The sequence below is a fragment of the Engystomops pustulosus genome, chromosome 2, assembly GCF_040894005.1.
Source record: "Engystomops pustulosus chromosome 2, aEngPut4.maternal, whole genome shotgun sequence".
Classification (NCBI taxonomy): Eukaryota; Metazoa; Chordata; class Amphibia; order Anura; family Leptodactylidae; genus Engystomops; species Engystomops pustulosus.
Genome location: NC_092412.1, coordinates 128,406,690 through 128,420,617, shown reverse-complemented (window position 1 = coordinate 128,420,617; position 13,928 = coordinate 128,406,690). Strand labels below are relative to the sequence as shown.

At 40.7% G+C, this 13,928-nt stretch overlaps 1 protein-coding gene across 1 annotated transcript; it reads left to right on the top strand.

Annotated features, from left to right (window-relative positions):
• The first annotated feature begins 11,724 nt into the window (after positions 1–11,724).
• On the top strand, positions 11,725–13,606 carry LOC140117053 (uncharacterized). Its single transcript, XM_072133483.1, has 3 exons — positions 11,725–11,777; positions 12,256–13,403; positions 13,475–13,606. The coding sequence occupies exons 1-3, from the start codon at positions 11,725–11,727 to the stop codon at positions 13,486–13,488; spliced, it is 1,215 nt and encodes a 404-aa protein (XP_071989584.1). The 3' UTR covers positions 13,489–13,606.
• The last annotated feature ends 322 nt before the right edge of the window (positions 13,607–13,928 follow it).

Sequence of the window (13,928 nt, the reverse complement as noted above, 5' to 3'; positions counted from 1 at the left end):
ACCCACTATAACATCAAAGAGTGCACTCTTTTTACACTGACATCAGATCATTCCATAGATAATGACAGAACCTGTCCTGTTAAACACGGATACATGTAGAAACCCCCCAAAAGAGTGGAGAGGGTGTCAACAGTAATTTTGCACCGATGACACTGATCATTTTGCCCTTCTTTTCATCCGTCAGTGTCCGCTTTCAATCGGTCTATAATCCATCAGTATTGCTAAAGCCAAAAACAAACAGGAGCTGATCCAAAACAGAGATGACCAGGAAATGAGATTTATTAGTATCCACTCCTGCTTTTGGCTATCAATCCTGAAGCTTTTCATTCCTTCTGACAGATGAAATGAAGGGGAAAACCAAACATAGTGGCAACGTCATAGAGTGGTGGAGGGTGAAAACAGCATTATGGAAATCACAGGGTGTTCCAGGGAGACAGCTGTCAGTTGGCAGCAGGATGAGTAGGCCGCAGAGTAGCACAATGACAAATTATGGAACTGGCAACAACATGGTAAGCCACAGTGTGGCACAATGATAGAGTATGGCGGCAGCAGCAGCATGAGGTCAGAGAGTGGCACAATGACAAATTCTGGAGGTGGCAGCAACATGGTAGGCCACAGAATGGCACAATGACAAAGTGTGGAGGTGGCGGCAGCAGCAGGAGGTCAGAGAGTGGCACAATCACAGTGTGTGTAGGTGGGTGGCAGCAGTAGCATCAGCATGAGGCCATAGAGTGTCACAATGACAAAATCTGGAGGTGGCAGCAACATGGTAGGCCACACTGTGGCACAATGACAGTGTGTGTCGGTCCCGGCAGCAGCAGCAGCAGGAGGTCAGAAAGTGGCACAATGACAAAGTGTGGATGTGGGTGACAATTCCAGTCCCTGGTAATGATGGTGGGGGGCAGATGGAGCAACTGACAGCAGATGTGTGGACAAGCGAATTCTCCTTGGGTTAACGATGGCTCCTGCTGCACTGAACACTATACCACACTACTGACCAGGCAAACTCTACTGCAAACTCCGCACAAGTTGCGGCCACACATCAAGTTTGGCTTTCCAGTAGTCCAGGGGTGGTAGAGTGCTGTGCAAGTAGGCCACCACCTCCTAGGCTACCCTCCTCACTAGGCGGGTGAAGGAAGATGCTCATTAAGGACTCCAGACTTAAGCTTCTGTTGATGGAGCTGCTAGTGCTCCTACCCTGCCTCATCTCCCCACAGAAGCCGTGGCAGTAGTATGTGAGCGATGACTGCCAGGTATCCCCTGGTCAGAACTGACAGAGGATGGATAATGTCGCACATAGGCAGCGGCCAACTGTCTGCACAGTATTTCTCTATGGTACGCCAGTTCTTCCTCCCTTTCGGCAGTTGGAAAAACTCACCCATTTTGGACCTGTAGCGAGGGTCCAAGAGGGAGGTTAGCCAAAAGTCATCCCTATGCTGGATGTTGACTATTTGCAGTATGAAGGAGCTGCACTTAGGAGGTGGACATTGGTGCAGGAGCAGCAGTGTGACAACGTGGAGGAGAAAGCAGCATCTCCTGTTCAAGTTGTTGGTGTGACCAGACGGGATTCACATTCACCCAGTGGACCGTAAAGGACATGTACTGGCCCTAACTGTAGTTACAGCTCCATACATCCGTGCTGCCATGCCATGGAAGAAACCGATAAGCTCAAGGACTGGCCCACCTTCCGTTCTACATATTTGTGAAGGGATGGTACTACCTTTTTGGAAAAGAAATTTCAGCTTGGAACTCTCCACCTTGGTTTGGCACAAGCCATTAGTTCTTTGAAGGGTGCAGAGTCCACGACTAGGAAAGGGAGGGACTGAAGTACCAACAACTTGGACAGGAGCATGGTCAGCTTCTGCACCTTAGGATGGCTGGACGCATACAGTTGTCTCTTTGTAATCGCCTTGTTCAATGACTGCGGGTGCCATACATTGTAAAGAGCAGGAGCATCTGGACCGGGAGATGATGTAAAAGACAAACAACTTCCTTCGGCAGAGGTGCTGGAGCCTTGAATGGCTGAAATGTCATGTGTACCACTAAGTACTGCTGCTGTTGCTGCAGCGGCAGGAAGGTGACCACATCTGAGACACGTTTCTCCCAGGCCATTGGATGGTGACGCAGGGCCGTGGTGCCAACGTTAGCTCCCTGGCTATGCTTCACTTTCTGCCTGCAGATTCTACATATACACACCGCACTGAGTGACTACTAATGCCTTGCTGAGCCCCTGTGCCACTGCTTACTTGGACCTGCAAAGCGAATTTTGTACCCCGCGGCCGTTTGGCTCCGGTCCTTGCACTGCTGACCTGCTCCTGGGCCATGCCAACTAATTGTTGTATCTGACAAACCCACGGACTCTTGGCTAGGGTTGTCAGATGTCATTTGGGAGGAAGTGGATGACCTAGTCAACCAATTGAGAATCTTTGGATTGTTCCTCAACACACTGACTTCACAGAGTTATCCCTGCTGCGACATTCCCTTACTGTGCTGCAACCTGTGCCTGCTCCACCTCTCTTTCTGACATATTGGTTAATGAACTAAGGTGATTTGACACGGATTTCTTGATATTTCTTGATTTCTTGATATCAACTTTAACAACAAAAAAGAATTGAATTTTGGGGAATACAGAAACCTAAAAACTGTCACCCTGGAAAAAATCACTCCAACAACTATGTGGATTTGACACGGATTTCTTGATATCTACTTTAGCAACAAAAAAGAATTTAAATTTGGGGCATACAGATCCCCCAAATCGGACACCTTGGACTTTGAGAAAAAAATCACTTCATCAGCTACTGAGTACAAGCAGCTATACACTTAGAGACAGCACATGCAGTGTGAAATGACGGGATTGCAAATGGCCGTCTGTTTTTATAGGGCTGTGACATCACATAAGCCTGCTGGTCGCTGATTGGCTTACATGTCTGCACACATGATCGAGTGTGTTCCTTTCTTTTTCCCAGAGTTCTTTGCCCCATGTAACACGTTGTGCTCACGGCCATTTTGCTAATAAAGGGGGAAAAAAATTAGTTTCCAGGAAGCACCGTAAACTTCAGATTTGTGCAGAACCGAAATTTTCCTGAAATTCTAAATGAATTCCACTTTGTTAGAATCGATTTGATCATCTCTAACCAGAAACCTTTCCCCATAAAAAGCTATCCTGAAACTCTGCATAAGAAAACAATTTACTTTATAAGACTAACCACAGATGTTAGAATACTGTGTATGAGTAGGCCTCAACTACAAATTAGGGGTCCCGACTATTACTCAGGTTGGATTATACTCAAGTATATTTAGTAGGCTCTCAATTATCAGAGGGGTGGTCCGGGGCTTAAGTGGAAAGTCTGGCACTGCCTATTTGACAGTAGAGAACTAAAAATATTGTTATGGATTGCTCAGGAATGGTTAAACCTAGAAAAAAAGCCTTTTAAATAAAGCCGAAAGTTGGGGTTGGTAAAGGTTTCCAAGGATCATGTTGAAGCATCCAGCAAGGCTTTCAGTGTTGGGTTATATACTTGTCTGGTATGTGGCCCTATAACATGTGTGCACACCCCAAATTATTGAAACATTATTATTATAAATGGCCACCTGACATACAAAAAAAAGTACAAAAAATCCTCTTTGTTATTCCAACATTGTACAAATTAATGCAACTTAACTACTCATGCTTCGGCAGTAAGGAGACATATGTTGTATCAGTTAAAAACTTTATAGGGTAAAGAAAAGAATTACACATACTAAAATTCTGCATCAATTTTTTATTTAAAAAAAGAAGGTATAACCATACAACATAAAACATATACAAGTTACAACAACATACTTTGAACCTAAATATAGTTTTTTTTTTCTTAGGCTATATTCACACAAACTTATATATACGTCCCCCATACATGACAATGGGCTCATGCCGCCCTACCGGAGCAGTAAGGTGCAGCAGTGCCCGTCTGTAGCCAAGAGAAAGAAAGGACATGTCCTATCTTACCCCGTAATATATGGAGCCGCAGCCATATATCGCTATGGAGAGGGGCGGGGGTGAGCGGCGCAAATAGCCTCCTCTCCCTGGCGCGATGTATGCCCGCCGTACAACAATGGGTAAACATCGTGTGAATGTAGCCTTAGGGTCGGTAAAGGGATTTATGTAAGTTTTTATTAGGTTTTTAAAAAATGTTTAATCCTTTGTTTAATCCATTTTGTCAATTCTGAGGCCAATAACTTTTTCACAATTTGGTGTATGGGCCTATGTAAAGTGTAATTTTTTGCAGTTCATGCAGGCATTTTAATTTATATCAATTTAGGGTCTATATGACTGTTTGATATTTTTTCTATAATCTTTTTTTATATTTTGATAGAATGGGCATTTTGGGACATGGTGATACCTAACATGTTATGGTAGTGTCTCCCTGGAGCACCCTGTGATTTCCATAATGCTGTTTTCACCCTCCACCACTCTCTCTCAGAAGGAATGAAAAGCTGCAGGGTTGATAGCCAAAAGCAGGAGTGGATACAGAACACAGAGGACATGCAAGTATCCCATTTACTGGTCATCTCTGTTTTGGATCAGCTCCTGTTTGTTTTTGGCTTTAGCAATACTGATGGATTATTGACCAATTGAAAGCGGACACTGACAGATGAAAAGAAGGGCAAAATGATCAGTGATGTCAATGCAAAATTACTGCTGACACCCTTGTTGTAAAAAGACTGCACTCTTTGATGTTTTTATACATTTGCATAGCTTTTGTCTTATTTTGCACTAGAAAGTTGCATGTTAAAACCGAAGATCTTTCCACCAAAGCCTCAACTGTTTCCCACCAAAACTTATCTTGTCAAGTTTGCTCAATAAAGTGTCTAAAATACAGAAATATATGTGTTACAAGGCATGTATCTGAGTTTCTGGGTGCAAATTAACCAGTTTAACTGCTGCATTTTGTTTTGCAAATATCCACCAATTTCTCTCTTAAAAAATATGTGAGGCTAGGTCAGGAATGGTATTTATTGTTGAACACTTGACTGTGGAAGTGTTTTTATGCTATACCATACTTGGGATGAGATGAGGGGGCTTGACCTCTTGGGATAAGATGAGAAAAGTGTCTTGATGGGCTATCTTAATAGTTATGTTGTTGTTCCAAATTTCATTAATTGTTTTACAATGATATAACACTCCCCAGGTATGAACTTTTTTTGGAGTCCCTACTGGTACTTTCCTGTAGGTGTTAGAGCTTGGCACTTTCATTTGAATGTCCCAGGGATTAAGATTCACACTGGGACTCCTATTTCTCCCGTTCAGTGTCATATCCAGACCACACTTGTAAAAACACAGGGCATTGGAGTCTTTCTTTCTGCTTGCTTCATCTATTCTACCAAGTGTTACTTTCTGACTGGACTGGTTGCAGAAGCACAGCATTTCAGTGTCCCATTTATTTAATTATCCTGCCCCAGTCTATTTAATCATCCTGAAAGGCCACATATCCTCCAGGGATTACACATGTGCCTCCAGGTAAATTGAAAGGAGCAATTTGCATATACTAAAATGCCAGCCCCTAGATATAAAAGGTTTTTAGCTTTGCTAGTTCATCGCAAAGGTGTCTGCTATCCTGTTATCTGCCACTGCCCCGCTTCTGACTCTTGTTTTGCCATATTTTTTAGCCTGCTAAGGCCTCCACAGGTCTGTTGTCCATGTAATGAAATGCTTTCCATAAATGCCACATACCTTGACATGATGTCATGGCTGGTCCAACAATTGTACATTCAGTGAAGAGCATAAAGTGAGACATTGTTCAATGCTTAGCTTTGTAAACTCCTCTTTAATTGCTAGAATGAAATTCTTAACTTTTATTTAAGAAAGAGAAAAACATCTAAACCCTGCAGTGTTAGGTAGACATCTTCACAAGAAAGAGCATGCACAGCACATTTATATTAGATTATGTATCCGGGAAAATTTATCAACTTTCTTTTGGCTGAACATATTTAGAAGGTAAGCTGTCACAGTTCACAAGCTGCCGGGAAGATAGATATTCTTTCTTACTGTACATTATAATGTATTTGATTAGCCTTAGCATTAGTATTTGATTAGCATAATGTATGTATAGTTTAGTATGTATAGAATGCCACACCTTGGTGTGATTTTTCTACATAGTATTGCTGTAAAAATGTTGGTTTTTTTAATGTATTTTATTATGACCATACTACTGTATATTAAAATTGCTAACATGTTTTTGTATTCTCTTGATCCTGAGATATATATGGTAGGCAGATTTACAGAACTGTAAGTCACCCACAAAGTTGCTTACAATGTGCTCCTTAGCAAAATTGGCAGGCTGAGATGTTACCCACACAAGCAAACCTACTCATATTGAATGAGTGTGTCCCTTCACAAATAGATCTTCTGCTGAATTACATATTATGTTATTATTATTTAATTTCTGACAATTCCAAGACATATTCAGGACGAAAAAAATTTACTGCTGATATTCCAAGCTTGTTGGTTGTAGCGCCTCAAAAAGATATCTCGAACTTCCAATCTTAAAATTAGTCTCGTTCGGAACGGAAGATTTCACTGAACTCCGGTGAACTTTTTGATCACTGAGAAATATAAAGAGATCGCATTTTCTCATACTTTCCTATACTTTCTTATATCTCTGTTTATATTAATCCTTTCTACCTGTTTTTATGTATTTTAATGTTGTATTGGAAAATTACCTTCCACTCCGATAACCGTTGTGGAACCGTTGTGACCAAACTGGATGTGATCTAAGAGTACTGGAGACTACATTTCCGGCGTATATGCATTTATACTGAACAACATAATGTAAGTTTTATGTTTCGCCTGAAGAACTGAAACGCATTGCGATTTTTTATCTATGTTTTATGAAGTAAAGCACGAGACTAATTTTAAGATTGGAAGTTCGAGATATCTTTTTGAGGCGCTACAACCAACAAGCTTGGAATATCAGCAGTACATTTTTTTTCGTCTTGGAAACCATCCACCGGTGACCCTGGAACACGGAGGACGGGACCTGCTTGTGGAGAAGCTGCCAGGATTCTCGAAAGATTGATTATATATGCTCTTTGATCAACCATATCAGGTGAGAGTCCAACCATAAAGAAAAAATTCTTCCTAAATTGACATTGTTTAATGCACGAGGAGAGAGCTTGTATTCCTTTTTGTCTTTTGTCAAACCTATTCCACTACGGGGAGAGGGCGCATACATAGCTTTGTGCATACCCCCTCCCGTTCCCAGGTATACCCCAGCAAAACTTATATTCATTCATTCATTCATTCATACATTCATACCAGGTGTAGGAATACATTTGACGCTGAGTTCAAAATTTATCCATTTTAGTACGAACTTTGAACAATTACATTTATTGTATAATGCCATCGACCCTCCTGTTCCAATTCCTGTGGTTTTCATGACAAGATGTGACAAGACCTATGCCACTACAAATAAACCAAATGAACCGGTAGAAAAAGTCGAAATTGCGCAAAACCCTGGGTCAGGCTAGGACCGTTTGACGTGCTATGCATGGTTTTTAACGTTATAGGCCTTTTTATAAAGTATTTTTGTGAGTATATTTTAAATATATATTTTATATATATATACCCTTGGATAATATACACTATGGTGCTGCCTATGTTTTCCATTTGGTGGATGATTTATACTCTGCATGTTGGGAAGATCTAAGCAAGTGTATGAATAATCTGCACAAGGGTGTGAACATAGGAGTGTTTGTCGTTTTTACAGTACTCAGGACAAGGAACTGTTCTTTGCCTTTTCATTTGATTCTTCACCTGTGCAGTGAGTGAAGGAGTCCTTTGACCGCAACCACATGTATAAGTAAAACCTCCACATACTGTTGCACCTATCTACAACGATAACACAAGGTGTACACAATGCAAGTGAGAGAAAAATGCACTACCAGCACTATCCAGCCAGTAATCAAGTGGTATCGTGTTTATGGCAGTGCTCTCCAATACGCACTGACACTGGTGCTCAGCTTAATAGCTGCAGTCCATATAAATCCAAATCTTAGATAAACGACACTCACTAAAATCTTGTGCATAAAACTTTATTGGTATTATAGTGTACAAAAGAGGTGCGGTGTCAAATGAGAGGCCGTTTTGCGCTGAACTAGCGCATTCTCAAGCCATTGAATTCACCTATCTCTGAACGCGGCTGCTGGTAGGCATCGTCCAGAAAATCGTATTCAAAACTGTGAAACTATTATCAAAAACACACACTGAAAAACTTAACACCGACATGTGATAATTAAAAACAAATTAATTAATAGACAATGGGACGTAACAATGGGAAAGTTAACTCAATTCTTGGTATTTTACTAGCTGTCATTGGGAAATTGGGAAATTGTGCATGGACATTAACCTAGTGGAATACTTACTCACATTCTAATTACAAAAAAACGCAGAGGTCATTTTTGTCATTTATCCCCAGATCGCCCATAGCATTGAATTTAATAATGTATTTGCACTCTGGCGTAACAACGCCCGATTCCTATCCTCGCCTAATGGGTTAGCAGTTACCTGTTCAATGCCGGCAAATCTAAGGATGTTAGAATTACCTCCATGACACTTCCTTACATGCTCAATAAGACAAGGGCATCTATTATCCACATCTATGGATTTTGAATGTTCCCTAAAATGTGTGCACTATTTTCGTATAGTTTTTCCAATATAGTAATATTTACAAAAGACTATATATGCCACATAAGTGGACCTACAAGTAATAAAAGAAAGGACTTTTTGTGTTTGACCTCTGAAGTTAATCACTTTTAGTTGGCTATTAAATTACCAGTAGTTGCAATGTCCACATTTAAAATTCCCTTTTGAGATACCTCTCTCAAGTAGATCAAGAGGTATAGAGCCTGCTATGGAAAAGAGATTATCTAATGGTGGGACTATGGCTAAAGGCAATAAATGCGCGATTGACAGTGAGAACTTCCAGCTGTGGATAAGACTACAAATTATTTTCTCACAAGGATTCAATTCAAATGAAAATGCTAATCTTTTCTCACCTCTCTGAGTCCCTCTCCTCTTTTTTGACACTTTTTGTAGAGATCTTTTTAATCATTTTTTAGGATAACCTCTATCTAGTAATCTACTCTAGTTCTTTTGCTTGAGTTATAATAAATTGGCTGTATGGCAAACTATTTTTAGTATGCGTTCGGTGAAACTATTGAAATGAAGTATAGAGTTGGTAGCAGTAGATTTTCTATAAGCCGATGTTTGCAGTCTGTCACCTATCTCTTTGACCTTTGCATCCAAAAAGTCTAACTCCTTCCCACCATAAACAGCAGCGAAACACAAATACATTTGATTATGACAATTCAAGTATTCCACAAATTCCAAAAAACAGTTTTCTGGTCCCTCTCGTGCAAAGAAAACATCGTCCACATAATGTTGCAACCCCTTCAAGTTTGAGACAAAGGGATTGTCAAGAGAAAAAATGTATTGGCTCTCAAAACAAGCGAGAAAGAAATAAGCAAAAGTGCATGCCACAAGAGTACACATGGCAATGCCGTTTCTCTGGACAAACCGTCATGAAACAAGAGGCATTATGGGAAAGGATCAAATGTAAGCAGTCACAGCAAATTCTATGCAATGTGGATTCTTCTGAGCGTTTTAAAATATATAATAAATATATTCACTATCCAGGAGATTTACTATACACCAGTTTCTATACTAAATTCAAACACTTTTATATATGAGGTAACAAGATATATAAATTCACACTAATATACTCCACTGTTACATGGAGTAACAACATTTCTACTATAAATCCCTGTTTCCTTATTAATGAATGTCCCATCTATACTCTAGTGAGAATTTCTTAGAGATGAAATACAATCAAGACAATGGGGCACATTTATCATACGCTAGTGCTCGTGGCAGGTAGGGCCAGCGGCTTAAAAGACTTAAAAGTCACCGGCGGCAGCGAGTGCACTGGCATGGGGACAGTAACGCGCAGAGGTCCTGATAAATATGCCCCAAGATGTCTTGTTGCTGATATGCAACTTTTTAAAAGATTGATGGCAGTTCTTGAGTTAATTACTGTATCCTTATAATAACAATACAACATATACAATTAAATCAATCTAGAAAATTTTTCATATCAATATCTAGATTGAGGCCACTGGGTTGTAAAAACTTGGTTTAATTTTTTAAATTAATATCCTCCACTCTACAATGCTCTTTAACCACTTCTATCCCCAAAAAAGATCATACCTTTTGGGATTTTATATACTAGGGGGTAGGTACTGGCTATATACTAGGGGCAGGGGCTTGCTATATACTGGGGGGCTGCTGGCTATACACGGGGGGGGCATGTGCTTGCTAGCTTTATACTGGGGAGGCTTGAACAATCATTTCCCACCTTAGGATTATACTTGAGTCAATAGGTTTTCCCAGTTTTTTGTGTTAAAACTAGGTGCCCTGGCTTATACTCGGGTTGGCTTCAACTCAAGCATATACGGTAATTTTATTTCCTTCCTTTCTTTATCTTCCTGTCTCATTTCATCATGAGCTTTTTTTTAGAAAATACTCATTATAATTCCTTTCCCTAAACCTACTACCAACAACCTCTGCCAATATATCTCCAAATCCAAAAATTTATTTAACTGAAATTTACTTCATGTGTACAGTGTAAAATAAAGTATTCAGAAATGCAACAAGGTAAATACAAGATTCCCAAAACAATTGGGCACCCAGGGGGCTTATTCCTATACAGGCAGTCCCCGGGTTACAGACAAGATAGGGTCTGTAGGTTTGTTCTTAAGTTGAGTTTGTATGTAAGTCAGAACTGTATACTTTATAATTGTAATCCCAGCCAGAACTCTTTTGGTCTCTGTGTTAATCAATATTAACACTAAAGCTTCATTAGACACCTGTGATAACTGTTACAGCTGATCATTGTAGCCTAAGACTAAAGTACAATAAATTACCAATATCCAGAGGTCCGTTTGTAACTATGGGTCGTATGTAAGTCGAGTGTTCTTAAGTAGGGGACCGCCTGTACTTTGGTACTTTAGGTAAGTAGTACATTACTGAAATCTTAGGGAATCTAATAGATAATTAAACTTCTTATTTGAACTTCTTCTGCTCCTTTGAACCTTCTAATAAACAAATCAATTCCTTTTTATGTTTATCAGTAGAGTTAAATTAAAAGTTTTGATATGTTTTGTTTACGTTTATTCATAAGATTGAGGGTCAGAGGTCTTAGCGAGAACATCCAAAACTATATATGTTAGAGATTAAAGAAAAGAGCGGATGTCCATGTACAAATAACTGTAACATTTTATTAGTTCATATAAATACACAAAGTATAAACATAAAAACAATTAAAAAGCACTGAACGTGCATACAAAGTACCCTAGTCCCCAGTGCACAATAATAGATGGATATGAAGAGGTTAATACAGGTTATGAGGCGTAATAGTCAAACATGGTAATCTGAATAAATAGTGTGAAACATAATATAGTTCATATAAAGTCCATAATATATAACCTGTAAATTACCTGGGTAAGGAGTATCAAATAGTGGCACTGGGGGCACAAATCCCCACGCGTTTCGCCTGGACCTCCAGGCTTCCTCAGGGGTGAGGTGGTAATGTGGGGGCACAGTATAAATAGTTTGCCCAGCCCTCATAGCGGCATGAGAGGCAGCTGTGATCAAGCGCCAACCGGAAGTGTGCGTTCCATATGGACGCGATGCGTGTCAAAAGGCCGGAAGTGATAGTCAATCACTTCCGGTATCATGAAAGGTAAGAGAAGCAATTTGTGGCGCACGCGCAATTGTGGCGCACGCGCGGTTGGCAGAGCATTATTTGTGGCGAATGCGCGACTGACACAGCGCTGTCAGATATTATTAAGCCCATTCACACATACTCATACAACAAGCGATTTTTGCAGTGGCAGAGATAATTTAAATCTATAAAGTGCTAGTGCAGTTGATTAAAAACTGTGAGAGTGGGGGTATAAGGAGGATACCCCAACGATACCACATGATGATGATTTTAAATCTGTGAGTGAAGAACTTTTGGAAGCCCACAAAGCTCTAACCCGAGTTTGGTGGAACATCAGGAGTCTCGAGGAATACCACAAACTTAAGATGTCCCCTAGAGGCCTGAGGATCCATATTTTTCCTTCTTGGGAGGTCGAAGTTACCGAGAAGGAACGTTGGGAAAAGGGACTACACCAATGTTCGATAATTTTAATCAATATGTTATTGGACCATGATAGAGGCTTACTTATCTCAATTCGGGAACGGATTAGAAAAGCTGAAAATGATCTACAGAAGTTTGATCAGGAGACCCAGATTACCCCATTTCAATCTAAATTGAAAGACACCATTGATAGGTATGAGAAAGAGATCATCAGGGGTAAAAGAGAGAAATTTGCAAGGGACAAAAAAGATTATGACAACAACCATGTATATAAATGGAATCATAAAGGTAATAAAAGACGCTTTCGACATAATCGAAATACTTCCCATGCATATCAAACTCCTAGTGAACCCCCGTCATCCAATACCAGCGATCAGGAATCCTCACAGGATGAAGACCAGAGGGCGACAAACAAAAAGAGGGGACCTAGGCACCGAGACTGGTCACCCTCTTATAAAAGGGATAGACCGGCACGCGGCAAAAAGAACACTACAGGTAACCTACAAATTGTCAACTTATCCTCTTACCAACTTAACCAAACGGAAATAGATATTCTGCAAAAAGGTCTTTCGTTTTCACCCATGCATGTTTTAGATAAATTCGAACTAACAAAAGATGTATACCTCTTTTGCCGACAGCTGACGTTTAAATTACTCTACCACCAGCCAACCTTGATGGATGCCCTTCCCGAAAACGATAGACGTGTATTGCGGGATTTGATGGACCTACAGGATGAAAATGAGATCTCTTCAGGTAGGAAACCTTTCCCCACAAGAGCGCCCTCCCAAAATACACCCAACTTTAGACTTTTCCCTGCGATCCAGATCTTTTATGATCGAGTCATGAGTGATATCAAAAATCTCAAATTGGATAAAAACCAAATGGAGAATTTATCCAGTGGGGAGCGGGTGGCAATAAGGGGATTACGGAACAACAAAGAATTTCTCATCAAAGAGGCCGACAAAGGCGGTAATATTGTCATCTGGCCAATACAACAATACATTACCGAAGCAAAACGACAACTGAACAATCGTGAATTTTATGTACCCCTTCCATCTGACCCCACACAGGTGTTTAAAAATAAAATTGATCGCACCCTACTGGCAGCCCTGACTCGGGGTATTATCAATAAGAAAGAGCACAGATTTTTGACTGTCGAGGACCCCAGGACCCCAACGTTCTACATGTTACCCAAAATTCACAAGTCACTACGGGAACCACCAGGTAGGCCAATCGTGTCTGGAATTGGGGGTCTTAATGAGAAGCTCTGCTCTTATATTGATTTTTTCTTACAGCCCATGGTCACTAAACTCCCTGCTTTTACACGAGACACAACCCATCTGATCCAACAGATCAAGGACCTACATATTCCGCCCAATACACTCCTGGTTACATTAGATGTTGAATCGCTCTACACCATCATTAATCATCAGGTGGGTATTGAGGCGATTGAATACTTCTTGGACAAAGAAGTCTCTCTAGATCGTCGACATGACTCATTCATTGTGGACCTGTTGTCCCTGGTTTTATACCAGAATTACTTCACCTTTGATGGAACCTATTACAAGCAGGTCTCGGGAACGGCCATGGGTGCGCGGTGCGCTCCTTCCTACGCCAACCTATTTTTGGGTTGGTGGGAGGAGCGCATCGTGTACCAATCGGCCACCTATAAGACGCACGTTATGGGATGGCATAGATATATTGATGACATCCTCCTGATCTGGCGGGGGGACCGGGACACTTGTATTG